The sequence below is a fragment of the Tasmannia lanceolata genome, unplaced genomic scaffold, assembly GCF_043159265.1.
Source record: "Tasmannia lanceolata isolate RefF3 unplaced genomic scaffold, GAP_Taslan_0.1 ptg000003l, whole genome shotgun sequence".
NCBI classification, from domain to species: domain Eukaryota; kingdom Viridiplantae; phylum Streptophyta; class Magnoliopsida; order Canellales; family Winteraceae; genus Tasmannia; species Tasmannia lanceolata.
The window spans coordinates 52,368,475-52,390,482 of NW_027518680.1; the positions used below are offsets into that span (position 1 = coordinate 52,368,475).

The 22,008-nt window shown below is 38.6% G+C and overlaps 1 protein-coding gene and 1 pseudogene across 2 annotated transcripts; one reads left to right on the plus strand and one right to left on the minus strand.

Annotated features, from left to right (window-relative positions):
* Positions 1 to 9,969: 9,969 nt before the first annotated feature.
* Positions 9,970 to 11,400, plus strand: LOC143869891 (uncharacterized). Its single transcript, XM_077376450.1, has one exon. It carries the CDS (start codon positions 9,970 to 9,972, stop codon positions 11,398 to 11,400), a length of 1,431 nt encoding a protein of 476 aa, XP_077232565.1.
* A 6,493-nt stretch (positions 11,401 to 17,893) lies between these two features.
* LOC143863069 (E3 ubiquitin ligase PQT3-like) lies at positions 17,894 to 21,500 on the minus strand (annotated as a pseudogene). Its single transcript, XR_013240704.1, has 8 exons — positions 20,985 to 21,500; positions 20,107 to 20,206; positions 19,773 to 19,854; positions 19,281 to 19,444; positions 19,084 to 19,163; positions 18,630 to 18,698; positions 18,394 to 18,550; positions 17,894 to 18,292 (listed from the first exon to the last, which is right to left on the minus strand). The product of XR_013240704.1 is annotated as an E3 ubiquitin ligase PQT3-like (transcript).
* Positions 21,501 to 22,008: the final 508 nt, after the last annotated feature.

Consider the following 22,008-nt stretch of genomic DNA (forward strand, 5'->3'; position numbering starts at 1 on the left):
TTGGCTCCGAGTTGCACTGTTTTGAGGTCGAGTAATATGTTTTCGGTTCAAGTAACTTGTTTTAGGTTCGAAAAACTTGTGTTGACTTCAACTTTCTGTTTTGGGTTCGATTAAGCCATATATAATTTGTTCATAAGAAATGTAGAAATTTGATCTGTCCATTTTATCCAACAATCTTAAAAACCATAATATTTGGGTTTCTTAAGATATGGATTTTTCCAACAGTCTTAAGAATCATAATATTTGGGCTTCTTAAGATATGGATATTTTCGAACAGTTATTCTTCCAAATAGTCCAAAGTTAGAGACTAATCTGCAAGAGAAGTTAAAAGCAGATGTTCCAAGTGGAGATGGTGTCGAATCGATGAAACCTCAGGAGAAGGTGGTGCCTAGACAAGAGAGTCCTAAAAGTCCAAAGCAACAAAGTCTATGAAAAACTGGTGTTCATGAGACAAGAACAGCTGAAGAGATGAGGCCGTCTCAACTAGAGGAATCTGATGTTGAAGTGATCAAGCCAAGAAGGTCCTCACCAATACGGAAGCCAAATCCAAAGTTTGCAGATGCAGCATATGCAGAAATATTAGGTAGAGATGTCGGTATTGCAGAACCGACAACTTTGAAGAAGTTTGCAAATGAACTTAGCGTGACCTGTAGAGAGTCAGCGCTGAGGGGGAGTGTTGAGAGTCATCACTGACTCTCTACATATTGTGCCGGAGGCGACGGGCTGGCGTGGCGCGACGTAAGCGGCTTGGCGTGACATGGTGTGGGCCCACATGGGTGAATCCTAATTAAACTAGGAGGTTTAGTTGAATAAGAGTTCTAGTTTAATCCGGTATTCAGTTTGTGGTTAGAGTTGTTATTAGATTAGGATTCTAATGGCTTAGTTTCAATATAGTCCAAGTCTGTTTAGAATTGTTTTTATAGTTGGAGTTTGAATAGGATGTCTTTTATCTGTTTATAAAAGCATAGAGAGTTAACGTGAGTTTGACTTCGAGGTGAATAGGTTGCACGTCAGAGAGGAGAAAATTGCAAAAACGTGAATAGTTAGTGAAGAAGTGGTGATGATTTCAATTTTTGAAATAATATATTCATAGCAAAATTTCTCTCTTGCTCTCTCTCTCTCCATCTCTCTTTTGATCTGTGATTTGTCCTTTGGTCTTTTTGTGGGTATTGCTTCTTGGTTAAATTCTCTTTGTTTAACAAGTAGATCAAAAGCTAGTTGCCTTTGATCCTTGGTTTTCTACAAGGGGCGCCCTTGCAAGAAAAGAAAAAAGAAAAAACAATTACCAGGGTGCTTCTATTGGTCCTTACAAGCAAAGTGCATTTATGGTCATGGTTGTCAACTTCATTTCAATTTTATTCTTTTATGCCTTAATTAGTGCAATTTCTTGCTATGGACTAGGGCTGCAACTTGAGCCGGGTAAAACCCGATCCGCATCGACCCAACCCGAAAGTAGCCTGGGTCGTGTTGAGGTTTCTTGGGTTTCATGTCGAGTCGGGTTGGGTTTAGGTTCCCAATACCTGGATGAATCTCGGGTCGAGCCGGGTTTGAAGGGGCCCAACCCGACCCGACCTGAGTTGCTTAAGTCAGCTTAGTATTTTTTTTCCCTTAAAGTTAAAACTTCAAATGTTAAAAAATAGAAATAAAGTAATAAACGACCCGAGTTGCTCGAAGTCACGCACACGCCTCTTTCCATCTTCTCTTCATTCCCCCCTTTAGCCCTTGGGTTTCAAGAAGAGGGAAAAGAGTAAAAGACCATTACAGAGAAGGAGAGAGGAGTTGAAACCCACGACCAAATAATCGATTAGGGTTTGTTAATCACCGCGGTGGAGATGATGGCGGCTGTGGATTTTGTGTTTGCAAGAGCCTTCTCTGATTTCTTCTTCCTCTATAAATCTCCTCCTCTATAAATCCGACCGTTGGTGTGTTTGGGAAGATCACCGTATCCTTCTACAAGGAGGTCTCTAGGGTAGTTCTCTACTTCTCTTTTTTAGCTTTTTTATTTTGTTTAGGTTTGTTTTTCTTTTCCTTCTAGAGTTTTTCTTTTCTTTTCTTCCATTTTTTTTGGTTTTGAGATGATTTTACCCCTCGCCTGAAATGTTAATTTTCATTTTCTTTTTGGTCATTTAGAAGCAATCCTGGATAAACGATTTTTCTTTTACTCGAAGAGATCATCGAAGTAGCGCAGTTGTGCAGCCGTGCAGGTACCCAAATGTATATTCTCTCCTGGCTTAGTGGCTTACTCCTTTTTCGTTCTTGTGTTTTGAGTCGATTTGGCCTATGAAGAGTGACTGCTAGGTGTTTGTTGTTTTCTCTATAAAGACTGCAATTGTAGTCATCCATGTGTGCTTGCTGTTGTGTGTGTAGATTTTAAACTGTGCTTCTCTTATCAACTTAGGTAATCTGCATTCGTTTAAAGTAACACATATGTATGCATTTGTGTAATAATATAGCATATGGTGGATGTTCTTTCTGAGTAATCTGGGTTTTTAGACTTGCTTTTCTGGTTGAAAGGTTGTAGCTCTTCATTGGTGGGTTGCTTAAAATTAAACAAGAGTTTTCCTTAAAAAATCGCGTCAACGTGAAAAAAACCCGACCCGAGATTTATCATGGGTAGGGCTGGGTTTGGGAATCGTGGGTTTTCCGAAAAAAAAACCCGACCGACCCGACCCGAGATATTTCTCGGGTAGGGTTGGGTTCTTCAAAACCCGACCTGCCCGGAACGAGTTGCAGCCCTACTATGGACCAATAAGGGCATCCATGTAATTGGTTTTTGCATGGGCATGTCTATCATTCATCTATTTCTAATTTAATGAAATTATAAGAGTAATTTTGATTTTAAAACTCATTATTTATAAATCCAAATCACAGACGTAATTTTTTGTTCCTCGACTCATCGACTGAGTGATCTGCCCTTTTCATCGTTGTTGCAAACGTCCCCTTGTCCTCGGGTTCACTCTCCTCCTAGGTAAAAGTTGTTCTCACTTAGGATTTCCTTACTTTTCTACTATCACTAGTTGCAGCGAAAGTTTTTTTTTTTTTTTTAAGGTTATGTTACAACCAATTTTCCTTATTTAGAATTTGTTTCTATATTGCAATAGGTTTCCTTCTCAATATTTCCTATTATGTTCTAGATGTGGTATGACTATTGAGGAAGGCAATAACCATGTAGAGTGCTCTTAGCACATTGGAGGCCTTTATTTTCTTGAATTAACTCATCGTTTTTTCAATTCTCCTCCTATTCTTCTCTATTTTCTTTTTGATATAATAATGTTCTATCATCTTCTTCCCTATTTTCTGTGTTGATACAACAATGTTCTATCAAGTTGATATCATAGCAATTTCCTGGTGGATGCCTTTCACTCGCTTCCAAAAGAACAAGCGTGGTATCAAATATCAAAAGGCTTATTCTATGATTACATGAAGTAAGAATGGGCCATCCTCAAAAGAACTGGCCTTGGAAGCAAAAGATGTGATTATTGAATCATGAATTGAAGCAAGAGTCCAAATGTAAGATCCCACATCGAAAAGGGAGAGATTCTCTGGGCTATATAGGAGTGCAACTCGGGTCGGGTTCAGCCCAAAAACCTTCGAGTTCAACCTGAAAAAAAAAGTTGGGTCGGTTTGGGTTCGAGTTGACGGTTTGGGCAACCCGACCCGAGTGAAACCCGACATTTTTTATGAATTTTTTTTTGTAAGCTTAAAAACTTGGGATGGGTTAGTTTGAACTCGGGTCATGTCAGGCTTGGGTTGGAAAAAAGGGTTCTTTGGGGTTGGGAAAAATGGGTTCCTCGGGTCGGGTTAGGTTGGCCACAACCCGACACAGTTGCACCCTTACCTCAGAAACCTTTTCCCTGTGTGTGTGTGTGTGTGTGTGTGTGTGTGTGTGTGTGTGTGTGTGTGAACTCTCATTCTGCCCTAGTAGACGGGTTTCAGCATGTGTGTGTGTGTGTGAACTCTCCTTCTGCCCTAGTAGACGGGTTTCAACATCTTCAAGGGAAGCCTCTCCAGCCGCGTGACACTACCCCCGAAGCAGATATCGCTTCCGTTGTGCAAAGATTCTACACATGCCAGCCACCATTCTGTCACCACCTCGAAGGATAGACCGCCTATCCTATCACATCCCTCTGCAGGATCGTACACGCATGACCTGCCACGCCGGCATCTCCAGCGATATATGCGATCCACATCACCCCAACATCGCGCCTAGGAAATCAGAACTCCCACCTACAAAGGGGGAGCCCCTCACTCAAAGATCAAGACTTTTTGAGGGACGCAAAGCTATCTCTAACTCTACTTAGCTCTCCCTTGATAGAACACCATCACATACACCAGGCATCCAGAGGAAACAAACTCATTTTCTTTCGGTAAAAGTACTCTCAGGTGCACGTCTTTGCCCTCAGCTAACAGTAGTTTCCTCGCCTCTTCTCCTCGCTGCTCTCCTTCTCTTGGTGCCTCGGTCTGACTTGAATGTCAAAGGGTTCTTCTGGAGTTCCGACTCCGGGTGGTCCTTAATCTTTTGTCTGTGGACGCAGGTTGCTGGTCGAACCATCATGTTGGACCCGACAGGAGACAGGACCCCCACATCCGGACCGTTTGCACTCACGCACAGATTCAAGCAGGAAGTGCAAAATATCAAGAGTCAAGATTCCAAGGGGATTGATCTAGACGGGTTCTCCCTATTCCTAGATGTTTTGCTACCTCCAAATTTCAAAGTTCCAGAGTTCGAAAAATTCGATGGGACAGGATGCATCAAACTAGTTTGGCAAAAAATAATTATTTTGTTCATAGTAAAATGACACTATGGAATGCCATAAAAAAAAAAGTCACTCATTATTTAATCTTCACCATCAATGCCAATTTCGAGATCTTGAATTTATAATATTGCTCCATTTTTGTTCTGAATTTCCCATTTCAACCGATCCAATCCAACGGATATCAAATATCGGATTTGGGTAGGGGTGGTTATTCGGTTATAACCGAACCGAAATAACCGAAATTTGATAACCATATCAAATTTCGGTAACCGAAACCGAACCGTAATTTTTAAAAACCGAACTGAAACCGAACCGATTAAAAATTCGGTTATTCGGTTATAACCGAATAGTAGGAGAAAAAGAGGGAAAAAAGCAAAATCTTGGTTTCGATCGGAGGGCTAGGATCATCCAATCGAAATGATTTTTTGAGCACAACCTAATTAACTTGTGATCAATCAAATGGACGGTTTTGATCATCCTACGGAGTGCTCATATAACACTTTTTTTTGAAAAAATATTGGTTTTTATCATTATTTCGGTTAACCGATTTTTTTTTTGAGATAACCGAAACCAAAACCGAATTACCGAATTTCCAAAAAAAAAACCAAAACCGAACCGAACCGAATGAACCAATTCGGTTCGGTTCGGTTATTCGGTTTTAACCGAATAATGAACACCCCTAGATTTGGGTGATTTTGGGGCTATGGATCTCCATGATGGGCCATTGGATCATCAAATTTTTTGGGTCCCTTCCCTGCACATTTATGTGATGAGCAATACACAAAATACATTGCATCCATAATCTGACGATGGATAATATAGGGCACGGCCCACCAATGGCAGGTCCAAGCAGATGAACGGCTTCGATCATTGGACGAGTGGTCCCACTTTATTAGAACCGGTAAGAGTCTTAGGATAGAGAGACTGAGTATTTGAAACCAAAACCAGGAGAACTCTACACAAAATTCTTCTTTTTGCTATAGTAAAGTAGCTAGATGAATGGCTTGTATGGTAGTGCCCCCATCCCTTCTATTTTTCACGCACAGAATTTTACTAAATTTGTCTTTTTTTGGTCTGTAGAGAAGCTTCAATCAAATTTCCAAACATACCCCTTGACTTATAATCTGAAAAAAAAGATGTTGAGGAAAATATAACAAAGATTAGGGGGTTTTTATCATCGATCCCTTTAATTTCTTTAATCACGGCCCACCTAAAGGGGGTCCCTCAAATAAAAAAAATTCAATCACGGCTTTAGAGTGAGTAACAAGATGTTCTCTTGTTGGCCAAGCATACATAACCGATTTTTTATATATCTATCCTATCCTATTATATATATATATATATATATATATATATATATATATATATATATATGAGAGAACATTTCCTACACAGTTGTGTAGGTAAGTTACCTACACACTACCTTAAAATACAGTGGGGGCCCACATTGTTTGGGTGATCCAAACCATTCATTTGAATGATCCTCACATAGATAGGGTGTCAACAAAAAATAGATCCATAGGATCATCCTAACCATTCAAACTATGGAGGCAAAAAATGGACTAATTTGTGAAGGTTTATACGCGTCCATTTTACCTCCACAAATCGTAGGGTAGTGTGTAGGTTTAGATCACCCAAACAATGTGGGCCCCCACTATATTTTAAAGTAGTGTGTAGGTAACTTACCTGCACAAGTGTGTAGGAAATGTTCTCTCTCTCTCTCTCTCTCTCTCTCTCTCTCTCTATATATATATATATATATATATATATATATATAAAGCTGAATGTGGTACGCTGTGGTTGTGCCACGTGTCAGCCCCTCTTTCCACCGAATTTCAAAAGTTTTTTATACTTCTGTTTCTATCTTTGCATGTCGCTGTCCAAACATCCAAAACCCCCCCAAAAGTTGTGACTCTTCATTATCAAACATTTTGTGCCACGTGTCAGCCCCTCTTTCCAACGAATTTCAAAAGTATTTTTGTAATAACCGGTAAAATATATATATATATACAAATAAATAAAAATGGCCTCAAAGGTGGGTAATCATCGGCCATTACTCATTTTTCCCCGAGTTAATCGGGCATGAGGACATCTGGCATAATGGGGCGTACGCGATTCTAACCCAACACTGAGCGAGGATTGAACGGCTTCCTACCACTAAACCACCGCCTCAGATGTCAACTAAAAATGAGTAGATACTTACACATATTAAAAATTACCAATGATCACCATTCATAATTACTATTCACAATAGTCACTATGCAAGATTACTATGCAGAAATACTACGTAAGATTACTATGCAGAAATACTATGCAAGTTCACTATTGAGATAAACTATTCAAAATTACTATTCACAGTAGGACCCACCGAGTACTATTCACAAGCGGGTCCCACCAACAGTGGGTCCCACATCAGCAGGCCCCACACAAGCAGGTCTTACCACCAGTGGGACCCACAACAAGCAGGACCCACAAATAGCGGGACCCATCACTAGTGGGAACCACTACCAGAAGGACACACCGCAACCATTTTCATTAACTCATTGGTTAAGCGGGTCACTCCACAACCACTGTCATTAATGAGTAGTTATGCTTCACCGACGAAAATAATAATTAAATAATATTAATCATCCTGTTACTATTCAAGCAGCCTTTACTATTCATTTATTTATACCTTTACTATTCCTATATTTTTGTAAAAGCATTTAAGAGAGTAGTTGTGAATTTAAGACTGTAGTTGAAAAAAAATACCTATAAATAGAGGAAGAGAAGAAGAAGAAAAAAATAAAATAAAATAAAATAAAAAATAAAAATAAAAATAAAAAGAGAGAGAGAGAGAAAAGAGAACGAGAGAGAAGAAAGAGTAAGAGAGAGGGGAAAAGAGAGAGAGGAGAAGGAAAAAGAAATCCACTTCATCACTACCAAGTTAAGTCTTTCATATAGATAGTTAAAGTATTTATTATGGGTAATATGGTTGGTTCTACCACCTATGTAAATATTAGGATAAAGCATGCATAAGAGGCGATAACTCGCTATAGATTATGCAAGTTTTATCATCTTATTTGAATGGTGAAATGCTAGCATAGTAACCATAAAGTAAACTTTAATCAAAGAAAGGCGAACTGCTGAGCATAGTAGCTCATCTTATTTGAACGGTGAAATGCTAGCATAGTAACCGTAAAGTAAACTTTAATCAAAGAAAGGCGAACTGCTGAGCATAGTAGCCAAGAAATAAACTAAATCAAAGAATGGTGAACTGCTGAGCATAGTAACCTGTGGGGTCTACATGAATAGTAACATGTGGGGTCCATATGAATAGTGCATGCTGGGCCCCATGATCTTATAAATTTAATAGAAAGAACACTAAACACAGGGAACATTATTTTGGACATAGATGGACATTACCTGGACAGAAAGGACACTGCCTTAAAACATGAATTTGATAAAATTAGAATATATTTAAAGGTTATCCACTCCAAGGTGTAAGCTCAAACAAACCTGTGACCGGAAAAATATATGTAAGGGTTTTCTTCCATTGATTCTCTTTTGCTATATGTAGGGGTTTTCTTCCATTGATTCTCTTTTGCTATATGTAAGGGTTTTCTTCCATTGATTCTCTTTTGCTATATGTAAGGGTTTTCTTCCATTGATTCTCTTTTGCTATATGTAAGAGTTTTCTCCATTGATTCTCTTTTGATATACTGGATGTGAATATTTCATATTCTTTGATTCTCTTTATACGCAATTGCTATAAGAGTTTTTATCCTTCTAAGATCCACAACTGATGAGAATCGAAGAGGGATCCTTTCTTTCAGACCCCATTCCTTTCAGATAAATGATTTTACTGATAAAGCTATAATTCTATTTTGTATCCTCAAAACTTGTTTCCATGAGATATGTTTATGTTTAGAGTTTATCTTGTGATACCCTAATTCTGAATATGGACTGAGTTATGATATGATGACGAGTGGACGCGTTATAGTTCTCCATGTGCACGTGGGTAAAGACGACTCTAGAGAGTGTAAATCTAAAGGATTATGAGCCGAAGTATGGATATGAATGGGCCGAGATATAGCTATGAATGAAAGCATCTATGCTTAATGAAGTCTATATATATAATTTTATATATATAATTCTTGATATCAACTTCTGTAAGTTTTCTCTATATGTTTGGAAAGTATGTTGTGCTTATTCTTTCTTTCCATGTTTATAATGTGAGATGTCCTATCTGCAAAATATCATGTTCTTATGAGCTTGACAATTCTACATCACTTGTTGTTTATACCCTACTGGGCTATTTGAGCTCACCCCTTTTTTTCTTGTTTTATTGTTCCAACCCCCAGGTGAAGTACAGATGAAAAATGAGGAATGCTAGAGTTGAATGCAGAACTGTTCTAAATGACAAATATATTTTAAATATGTATCAACTATGTCTTGAATTAAGATGTAATAAGTTAGACCTAATTTCTGTAAACCCTCTAAATGTAGTTGTTGTATTTGAGATCTTGGGAATAATGAAAGTTTTTGAGAAAGATGATGTAATATTCTTCTACGCACCGAGTTGGTATTTCAAAAAATATGGGGCGTTACATTTGGTATCAAAGCGAAGTTTAGTCGGTTTTGAAAATTAGGATTCAAAAAGATAGGATTAGAATTTACCCTATCTAAATGTTAAGTTAGAATATGTTAACTATACCGCTAGTCGTTGGTTAATATAGAACTTATGTGCTATTTATGACTTCTGTGATACTTCTGTATATAAATGCTTTTAAATATGAGTTATAATTTAGATTACTAATGTGATACTATGATATGAAGATGGCGGCGAATCAGGAACAGATTTTTGCAATCGAGGCTGAGGCAAGGAGGGGACGTGGCAGGCCACGCAGGAAATGATGCAATTGCCACTGCATTGGCACAGCTAGCCCAAACAATGATAGCAAACATGAACCAACAACGAGCCCCATCTGCTCCACTTCAAAACGAAGGAGCTATACTGGAACAGTTTATAAGGCAACATCCTGCTGCCTTCTCGGGAACTACAGATCCCTTAGAAGCTGAAAGATGGATTCACTCCATCGAAAAGATCTTTTCGGTGATTGACTGCACCAGCCAACAACGTGTAAGATTGGCGACGTATAGATTGGACGGTGACGCGAATCAGTGGTGGAATTAGGTCCGAAATACAAAAACCGAAGAAGAAATGAACGCAATGTGTTGGAATGAATTCAAAAGAATCTTCCTTGAAAAATACTTCCCACAACCACTAAAAGCTCAGCTAGTGAGAGAATTTATTTCATTAAAGCAAGAAGAGGGAGAGACAGTCTCCCAATATGAAGCAAAATTCACAAGACTGGCTCGATATGCAATCCACCTACTGACTGACGTTCAAAGTAAGGTGGACAAATTCCAATACGGATTAAAACCTAGTGTCAGGCGAGCATTAGCAGCTTTAGATTTTCAAAGCTACGAAGCCGTGGTGAGATGTGCTTTGAAAGTGGAAATTGAACATTTGGACTTTCAGCAGTCCAAAAACAAGTTGACCGGCGTAAAGAGAACGAATGAAAGCCAACCAGGAGGATCTGTAACAAAGAGATCTAATGTCAAGGAAGCAGGAGACCAGCAACATTGCTCAAAATGTGGAAAGAGACATGGAGGTGTCTGTTACGTGGGGACACGAAAATGCTTCCAATGCGGAATGGAAGGACATGTGGCAAAGGACTGCAAGACGGTCCCAAAACGGGAACAAAATCCAACTTTGACTCGGAACAGTCAGCCAACCCTCAAGCAGACTTTGAATGCTCACCCAGACATCAAGTGTTTCAATTGTAATGAAATGGGACACTATTCAAATCAATGCACCAAGCCTAGAGCAGTAGGAGGAGGTCAAGAACAACAACAACAGCCAAGAGGACAGGCCCGTACTTTTGCTATCACAACTGCTGAAGTGGAGGCAACGAATGATGTGGTGACAGGTACTTTGTCTCTAAGTTCGAAGAATGCACATATATTATTTGATTCTAGCTCTACGCATTCTTTCGTTTCACCAAAGTTTGCCAAGCATTTGAGCATACCACTTCAGAAGTTAGATCTTGAACTTTCTGTTAAAACGCCTGGTGGAAATTCTCTAGTTACATCAGGAGTTTATCGAGCATGCTCTGTTGATATTTGTGGTGGAAACTTATCGGTAGATCTTATCTCCTTACCTATTTTAGAATTCGATGTTATATTAGGAATGGATTGGTTGACTTTAAACCATGCCAACATAGACTGTTACAGGAAAGAAGTCAGGTTTACTATTCCTGATCAACCCCAACTTGTATATAAAAGCCTTGACAGAAACAAAACTTCAGCACTAATATCATCGTTCCAAGCAAGACGATTATTAAAACAGGGCTGTGAAGGATATCTCGCTCAAGTTCAAGTTGTGGACACGAGTAAAAAGAAGATGAAATTGGAGGACGTGCCTATTGTGCAAAAGTACGTGGATGTATTCCCTGACGATCTACCAGGAGCCCCACCGAATCGAGAACTGGAGTTCTCTATCGAGCTAGTACCGGGAGCAAATCCAATATCCAAAAGACCGTATCGAATGGTGCCGATAGAATTGGAGGAACAAAGAAGCAACTGCAAGAACTATTAGACAAAGGATTCATCCGGCCCAGTGTATCACCCTGGGGAGCTCCCGTCCTGTTCGTAAAGAAGAAGGATGGATCAATGAGGTTGTGCATTGATTATCGAGAACTGAACAATGTCACAATAAAGAACAAGTACCCGTTGCCCAGAATCGACGACTTGTTCGACCAACTTCAAGGTGCCATGTACTTCTCCAAGATCGATCTCAGATCTGGTTACCACCAACTGAAAGTAAAGAAGGAAGACGTTCCAAAGACGGCGTTCCGCACGCGATACAGACATTATGAGTTCATTGTCATGCCATTCGGACTAACGAATGCCCCAGCCGTATTCATGGATCTAATGAACAGAGTATTTCACGACTATCTTGACAAGTTTGTCGTGGTGTTTATCGACGACATTCTTGTCTATTCTAAGAGTCGCGAAGAATATGAGGAACATCTGAAGATTGTTTTACAAACACTTCGACAGAAGAAGCTGTATGCCAAATTCAGTAAATGTGAATTCTGGTTGCAGCAAGTGGCGTTCTTGGGTCACACAGTCACCCGAGAAGGAATTTCTGTGGATCCAGCGAAGACTAAAGCCGTTGAAGAATGGCAAAGACCCACGACAGCAACAGAAATTCGGAGTTTTTTGGGACTTGCCGGCTATTATAGAAGGTTCGTGGAAAACTTCGCTCAATTAGCAAATCCATTAACGAAATTAACTCGGAAAGGCGCAAAGTTTATCTGGACCAAAGAATGCGAAGAAAGCTTCCAAACGTTAAAGAAGAGACTCGTCAGCGCACCTGTGCTAGCATTACCAACACCAACCGGAGGATTTGTGATCTACAGTGACGCATCAAAGGAAGGGCTCGGCTGCGTATTAATGCAAAATGATAAAGTTATAGCTTATGCATCACTCCAACTAAAATACCACGAGCAAAACTACCCCACGCATGATATGGAATTGGCGGCAGTAATCTTTGCACTGAAGATCTGGCGACATTATCTCTACGGGGAAAAGTGTGAAATTTATACTGATCACAAGAGTCTCAAATACATATTTTCCCAGAAGGAGCTGAATATGAGACAAAGAAGGTGGCTAGAGTTACTAAAGGATTATGACTGCACCATTCATTATCATCCTGGAAAGGCGAATGTAGTGGCAGATGCATTGAGTAGAAAAACTTCCGGAACCTTGGTAAGAATGCTAACCACTCAAAAGCATTTACTCCAAGATCTGAGAAAACTGGATATGGAAATAGTAGAACCGCGAACCAAGGGCTACATAGCACAGATGGTTGCTCAACCATCACTATTGGAGAAAATCAAGGCCACTCAAGTCGACGATCCTGAATTACAAGGAAAGATCGAAGCAGTTCGGAAAGGCAAACTTTCCGAATTCAATGTTGATAAAGATGACATCTTAAGATTCAACACAAGACTGTGTGTGCCCTCCGATCCAAAATTAAGAAGGAAGTTGCTAACTGAGGCACATAGTTCGGCATTCTCCATACACCCAGGGAGTACGAAGATGTATCGAGATCTTCGAACCCATTATTGGTGGAATAATATGAAGAGAGAGATTGCTGAGTCCGTGTCTACATGCTTGGTTTGCCAACAAGTTAAAGCAGAACGACAGCTACCAAAGGGAGCCTTACAACCACTAGAGGTGCCTATATGGAAGTGGGATATGATAGCAATGGATTTCGTTACGGGACTACCAAGGACTACGAAAGGAAATGACGCAATATGGGTCATCATTGATCGACTGACGGAGGTAGCTCATTTTATCCCAATAAGAGAAAATTGTTCCTTAGATCAATTGGCGAAGCTCTACATCAAAGAAGTAGTCTGTTTACACGGCATACCAGCATCCATTGTGTCTGATCGTGACCCGCGCTTCACATCGAATTTTTGGAGGAGTATACAAAAGCATTGGGGGACAAAATTGAACTTCAGCACTGCCTTTCATCCTCAAACAAATGGTCAATCCGAACGGACAATTCAGACACTGGAGGATATGCTTAGAGCTTGCATAATAGACTTCCAAGGTAATTGGGACCAACACTTACCATTGGTTGAATTTTCTTATAATAACAGTTATCACTCTAGTATAGAGAGTGCACCCTATGAAGCTCTCTATGGTAAGAGGTGTAGAACACCAACGTGTTGGGATGAGGTCGGAGAAATAAAACTTCTAGGCCCAGAGTTAGTATAAGAAACTACTGACAAAGTACGTATGATCCAACAACATATGAGGACGGCTCAAAGCAGACAGAAGAGCTACGCCGATCATCGACGTCAAGACCTGGAGTTTGCAATGGGTGACCGTGTATTCTTAAAAGTATCACCTTAGAAGGGTGTGATAAGGTTCGGAAAGAAAGGGAAGCTCAGTCCCAGATATATTGGACCATACAAAATACTTGAACGAATTGGACCAGTAGCATACCGTGTAGCTTTGCCACCAGCCTTGTCACATGTTCACAATGTGTTTCACGTCTCACTTTTAAGGAAATACTTGGCGGACCCATCACATGTACTGCAAACAGAACCAATGCAGTTGGAACAAGATTTGTCTTATGAAGAGCAACCAGTACAAATCCTTGATCGAAAGGAACAAATTCTTCGGACAAAAAGAATATCACTGGTGAAGATTCTGTGGAGGAGCCAAGCCACCGAGGAAGCAACATGGGAACCGGAGGAGGAGATGAAACAAAAGTATCCTCATCTATTTACTTCTTAAGGTACGTAAAATTTCGAGGACGGAATTTTTTTTTAGGGGGGTAGAATGTAATAACCGGTAAAATATATATATATATATATATATATATATATATATATACAAATAAATAAAAATGGCTTCATAGGTGGGTAATCATCGGCCATTACTCATTTTTTCCCGAGTTAATCGAGCATGAGGACATCTAGCATAATGGGGCGTACGCGATTCGAACCCAACGCTGAGCGAGGATTGAACGGCTTCCTACCACTAAACCACCGCTTCAGATGTCAACTAAAAATGAGTAGATACTTACACATATTAAAAATTACCAATAGTCACTATTCATAATTACTATTCACAATAGTCACTATGCAAGATTACTAAGCAGAAATACTACGTAAGATTACTATGCAGAAATACTATGCAAGTTCACTATTGAGATAAACTATTCAAAATTACTATTCACAGTAGGACCCACCGAGTACTATTCACAAGTGGGTCCCACCAACAGTGGGTCCCACATCAGCGGGCCCCACACAAGCGGGTCCTACCACCAGTGGGACCCACAACAAGCAGGACCCACAAATAGCGGGACCCAACGCTAGTGAGACCCATCACTAGTGGGAACCACTACCAGAAGGACACACCGCAACCACTTTCATTAACTCATTGGTTAAGCGGGTCACTCCACAACCACTATCATTAATGAGTAGTTGCGCTTCACCGACGAAAATAATAATTAAATAATATTAATCATCCTGTTACTATTCAAGCAGCCTTTACTATTCATTTATTTATACCTTTACTATTCCTATATTTTTGTAAAAGCAATTAAGAGAGTAGTTGTGAATTTAAGACTGTAGTTGAAAAAAAAATACCTATAAATAGAGGAAGAAAAAAATAAAAAAAATAAAAAAAAAACAGAGAGAGAGAGAAAAGAGAACGAGAGAGAAGAAAGAGTAAGAGAGAGGGAAAAAGAGAGAGAGAGGAGAAGGAAAAGAAAATTCACTTCATCACTACCAAGGTAAGTCTTTCATATAGATAGTTAAAGTATTTATTATAGGTAATATGGTTGGTTCTACCACCTATGTAAATATTAGGATAAAGCATACATAAGAGGCGATAACTCGCTATAGATTATGCAAGTTTTATCATCTTATTTGAACGGTGAAATGCTAGCATAGTAACCGTAAAGTAAACTTTAATCAAAGAAAGGCGAACTGCTGAGCATAGTAGCTCATCTTATTTGAACGGTGAAATGCTAGCATAGTAACCGTAAAGTAAACTTTAATCAAAGAAAGGCGAACTGCTGAGCATAGTAGCCAAGAAATAAACTAAATCAAAGAATGGTGAACTGCTGAGCATAGTAACCTGTGGGGTCTACATGAATAGTAACATGTGGGGTCCATATGAATAGTGCATGCTGGGCCCCATGATCTTATAAATTTAATAGAAAGAACACTAAACACAGGGAACATTATTTTGGACATAGATGGACATTACCTGGACAGAAAGGACACTGCCTTAAAACATGAATTTGATAAAATTAGAATATATTTACAGGTTATCCACTCCAAGGTGTAAGCTCAAACAAACCTGTGACCGGAAAAATATATGTAAGGGTTTTCTTCCATTGATTCTCTTTTGCTATATGTAAGGATTTTGTTCCATTGATTCTCTTTTGCTATATGTAAGGGTTTTTTTCCATTGATTCTCTTTTGCTATATGTAAGGGTTTTCTTCCATTGATTCTCTTTTGCTATATGTAAGAGTTTTCTCCATCGATTCTCTTTTGATATACTGGATGTGAATATTTCATATTCTTTGATTCTCTTTATACGCAATTGCTATAAGAGTTTTTATCCTTCTAAGATCCACAACTGATGAGAATCCAAGGGGGATCCTTTCTTTCAGACCCCATTCCTTTCAGATAAATGATTTTACTGATAAAGCTATAATTCTATTTTGTATCCTCGAAACTTGTTTCCATGAGATATGTTTATGTTTAGAGTTTATCTTGTGATACCCTAATTCTGAATATGGACTGAGTTATGATATGATGACGGGTGGACGCGTTATAGTCCTCCATGTGCACGTGGGTAAAGACAACTCTAGAGAGTGTAAATCTAGAGGATTATGAGCCGAAGTATGGCTATGAATGGGCCGAGATATGGCTATGAATGAAAGCATCTATGAGCTTGACAATTCTTATGAGCTTGACAATTCTACATCACTTGTTGTTTATACCCTACTGGGCTATTTGAGCTCACCCCCTTTTTTTCTTGTTTTATTGTTCCAACCCTCAGGTGAAGTATAGATGAAAGATGAGGAATGCTAGAGTTGAATGCAGAACTGATCTAAATGACAAATATGTTTTAAATATGTATCAATTATGTCTTGAATTAAGATGTAATAAGTTAGACCTAATTTCTGTAAACCCTCTAAACGTAGTTGTTGTATTTGAGATCTTGGGAATAATGAAAGGTTTTGAGAAAGATGATGTAATATTCTTCTACGCACCGAGTTGGTATTTCAAAAAATCCGGAGCGTTACAATTTTCTACTTCCGTTTCTATCTTTCCACGTGGTTTTCCAAACGTCCAAAACCCCCAAACGTTGTCACTCTTCATCATCCAACGTTTCTTATATAAACTCTTTCTAAAACCCCCTCTTAGATATCTTCTCTTTCTAGCAAAGAATTTTATTCTAATAGGCAAGCGACAAAACTCTTTCCGAAACTCTCTAGGGCATCTTTGCAAGGTAATTATATTTTTTTTTTGTGCCTATCTGTTTTTTTTTTAGATTTTTTTTTACATGGTTCTGTTAATTTTAAAATAGGGACATTGATAGTCCTTTTTAATAAAAACAATCATGGAATATTTGGAATACGAAGCTGCTAGAATGAAACATTTGGTAATGAGATTTGACAACCCATTTCTTTAATTTATTCAAATCCTATAATTGGAAGGAGGAATCAGCCAGATTTGATTTTTTCTTGGTTGCAAAAAATCATGGAATCTTTCGAATACAAAAAATCAGTTCTACATAGCCAAGAAATGAAGGAGCTAAAAATCTTAAATTTGGAAGGAGGATTCGGCCATATTTGCTTATTTTTCTTGGTTGCTAAAAAATCATGGATTCTGTGGAAACGTGGAATCACTACAAAAAAAGTGACATTCACCGAAGGTCACGTGTGTACGCCAATGAATGTCGGTGAAACTTACACCGACACTTTTAGTGAACGTCACTGATACTACCGTGCCTAAAGGTATTTACCGACGTTTAATGCAAACCGTCAGTGCTGCGCTTTATACTGGCGTTTATGAACGTCGTCAAAAATAAAAAACAAACGTTGGTGTTAAGGCTTTCACCGACGTTTTAAGTAAACCGTTGGTGTATGTAATATTACACCGACGGTCAAGACCGTCACTAAAAGATCCACATGGCCATTGGATATGTGTCTTTAGCAACGGTTAATACAGTAACGTGAATGGCAAATTTAGCGACATTTTGTGAGCGTCGGTGTATATACCGACGGTTAAGGACCATCGGTGAAAATGTATGGCCGTAGTTTGATTGTGAGAATCACCGACCGTCGGTAAATATAGACATTTTTTTTTTTAAAATTCCCTTTATCAGAATATTGGGATACAGCCTGCAATATGGCATTCAAACAACCTCACACTACAATCCATCATATTGGGATACAACCTGTAATATGGCATTCAAACAACCTCACACTACAATGAGATACAATCTTATTATACAAATAACTTGTAATACATGTAATATGGGATACAATTTTAAAACCTGTAATACAGAATCAAGTCTCATTTCCAATTTTACAATAGAAAAAATTCTCAGTTCCATTAGAAAGAGTGAAGCAATAGAAAAAGCAAAAAAAAACACCATCTCCTGTTTTGATTGATAACGGGAGATTCTACATTGAGAGATAAAGGAGATAAAATCTTCCATGTCTTTGCCTGAATAAAACAGATATCAAAACTTCAATGAAAAATCCAAAGCCTAAACATCATAACACATACATTTGTCGCAAAAGCTTTTGAAACAGCACTTGCTAGTGAGGACAGCATCTTTCATTACTTCTTTACACAATGGACAGCACAATTCTGGAGGAAGATCAATGACAAGTCGGGTAGAAGGTAAGCCCTCGATTTCCTTTTCAAAAGCAGCTCTGTTTCAAATCCAAAAACATTTGAAATGAAGTGAAATATCCTGAAAGTCCTCAAATGTAAACACAGAAACCAAACCCACGAGAATAAAGCATCCGCTTACTCGTTTGGCTTTAAAACAGCAACCGCACCACTCGGCAATGCATAAGAACCATCGGGAGTCGCCATTAGCATTGACTTTGGAATTCCGGTGGGAGGCTTCACCCTTCTAACGTCATAATTAGGATTTCCATTTGTAGGGCAATGCTGTATAAAATGCCCTGCAGAGTAAATGTTTAAATCATGAGCACAGTATTAATTCACAGAAAGACTCGTTGGTGGGCAGGAATATCATCGTACCAGGCACTTTGCATCTATAACAAATGTAGCCTTGTGGAGGTGTTTTTCGTTCCCAGCCACCACCCCGGGCTGCAATTAAAAATTGTACATATCACAATCCCAAAGAGGCAAAAACAATTGATTCACATTGAAAAACATTGAGAGAATATGGAAATCCAAGAAAGATAAAATGTTTGCTAGTTTAGACTTTAGCCAAAGGAATGCAAAAATTATACAACATAAAGTGGACACAACACATAAAGCATATGGAAATCCCCGAAAGATAAAGCATTTGATAGTTTAGAGAAAGGAAAGAACAAACTTATACAACATAAAGAGGACCCGACATGTATAAAAACCACCCACAAAAGTAGCTAGAGGAAAAATACCATGCGAGTGGCATGAAGAAGATACCAGGAAAATATTATATCACAACCCAATGTTTTAAAACTAAAAAGTAGAAAGGAAGAATTACCAAAACCACGGCCAGCCATCATTCTACCACCCATACTCCTCCCAAAGCCTCTTCCAGAGCCAAAAGCTTCTGATGTTTGCCTGCAATACCAAATTAAACTGATGAGAACATGACAGGCAAGGCAAACAAAAAAATCCATATTGGAAAACAGAAAATCCATTATCATATTAGACGGGATAATGTGGAAAACATCTCACCCTTGCCAGTCCAGAGCAGACGTATTGATTAGTGCCTTAAGCTTGTTGTCCTCATCAGCCCTATCAGGAGGAGCAACTTGCATTGAATTGACTGGCTGAACTGGCAGCATTTCTGGAATAGCATGTAAGTCATTTCCAAATTCATCTCACTCTGACTCTTCAGGCTGCAAATTCAAGTAAAAACCAATCATTATTTCATCTTGCCATTGCTAGCAATTTACTCACAATCACAGCACCTGGATATCATTCCAAATTCCGTGCAAGCACTGAATAAGACCAGCTCATGATGGAAAGAATAAAGCCCTGTTCGTTTAAGATTATGACAGCTGATTGTCAACACCAAACCAATTATTGGGCTCAAAATTACATTTATATTTGAGTCCAATAATCAGTTTGTCCCTCATAATTGGTTGTAATGATCTTAAAAAAATAGGGCCTAAACATTTGAGGTAATTATTTTCAACAAAGCAATTTGAAGGGGCTTAAGCTAACAAATCTCATAGCAGATGAATCAGCAGCAGAGAAGCTGCTCTTTGGCTGAAGAACTTCTACATTATTCTCTACAACTGTTGGCCTGCAAACATAGCACAGACCCCCATCCTCAAGATCCTTGGTTACAATATTTTTAAGTAGTCACATTCAATTGTAATGGTACTGGAAAAAAATTTACAATAGAACCAAAGATCCATATGCCACAAAAACTCCAAGAATACAAGTCACGCTAAACAAGAAGAGCGGAAACAACATTCATCTTCATCAAGTACTTGAAACATAAAGCAAAAGAAAATGATTACAAATGATAAAGATGTGAAGTGTAAGTTAGTACTCGTCTGGTTTGGTAACAATGGGCATGCGAGGCAGTCCAGGAACTCGACGAACTAATACAGATGTTCTTTTTGGTATCAACGTTGCTTCATCAGCATACTCTGAAATTCAACATGGCATAGAAAGTGTATAAATAATGCAGAGGGATTAGTCCAACCCATATACCCAAATAAAGAATGTCTGAAACGCGATTTGAATCATCCAATTAATAAACCTAGGGAAATCATGGAGTTGTGTTGTTTGCAGCAGCCAAAGAGCCCAGTCACTAGGGCATCGGTGTTCGAAACGGACACACGCACTAAAAAAACACAGGCAGCCTATTTCTGCTCTATGAATGCCCCAATTCACAGGGTGCTTTGGCAACTGCAGATAGTATTCCTCAATAATAAATCCTAAACATAATAATCTTAAAACCCAGTAACCCCAATCAAGGCAGTGATTCAACCTTAAAATTATGATCCAGATCAAGCGGCAGATAGTATTCCTCAATAATAAATTTTAAATATAATAATCTCAAAACCCAGTAACCCTAATCAAGGCAGTGATTCAACCCTAAAATTCTGACCCAGATCAAGGGGATTCACCAGAAAAAGACCAATGCCAGGTCCTATCCTAACCAGATAAGGTAAAACTACAAATCCCCCTTCTCAACTCAACAAAGCCTTTGTCCCAAACTAGTTGGAACTACAAATCCACCTTAAAAAGGAAACATAATTCTCTGACAAATGATCAGTTTGGGTGTGAAACTCGTGTGTAAACTGCAATCTATTAGATTAGGATTTATTATTGAGTTGAATACTGATCAATTTAACCATTTAACCAGAACGAATAATGTGAATAAACAAAATCTAGTCTTGAAAAAAATAAATAACAACCAACCTTCATTAGTCTGGGCATTGGAGACCATAAGGTCAAAATCAGTGCCCCTGCCCAAATGCTTCGATTCGAATATTTTTTCTTTCAAATTTGCAACTGATGTGAAATGACCATCGATAGATACAGAGTCGTAATCTTTTGCACTTTTAAACTTATAATACACAGCCATATTCCTTTTTTTTCAAATTACCCGAAACTGAGCAGAAAAAATCAAAGAAGAAAAAATAAACAAGGCTTGATATTACGCCCCACTTAAAAATAGAAGAGTAAAGGTAATTATCTTCTTTTTATCTGTGTCTTCCTTTCTTCAACAAGGAACCCTAGACAATCTCTTCAATAACCAATGTATGAATCCAAATACACCAAATTTATCAGAGATTCTATAACAACGAAGCTTCTAGATGAAAACAATCTTCAAGATCTGAAGGAACTTCGTAACAGAGTCTTTTCAGAACACATATTATTCAGTAAAACATGAAACTAAAAGGGAAGAGAAACATAAAAACCCTAGAAAGCAGTGCTACAATTATGAAATAGAAAATAAGGGAAAAACCCATATCTTACCTCCAAACACACCTAGGGTTTTCTCAGATTTTCGTGCTCGAAATCTCCTCGAGGCGAACAAGAGACAAGCTTGAGGATGGACTGATTTTCATGCTCAAAACCTCCACACGCAGACTGATAGTCTCAAACAAGCAAAGGAAAAATCAATTTACGAAAAAACTAAAAATTATACTGATCTTAACGAGATTGACTTTTGATTGTCTCACATACAAAGAGAAAGACAGAAACAAAGATATTCAAAGTGAAAATCGTGTTAGAACCAACCATAAATCACACAGCTTACCTCAACATGCAGAAACCCTAGCTTGTCTTTGATTTCCGTGGAGATTGAGGGCAAGGAGCTGAGCTTGAAGTCGAAATCCACAAAGTTTCTGGTTTAGGGAAAGAAAAAACCAAAGTTTCTGGTCTAGGGAAGCAAATCCCAAAAGCTTTTGGGAAGAAACCAACCAAAATCGAAAATTTT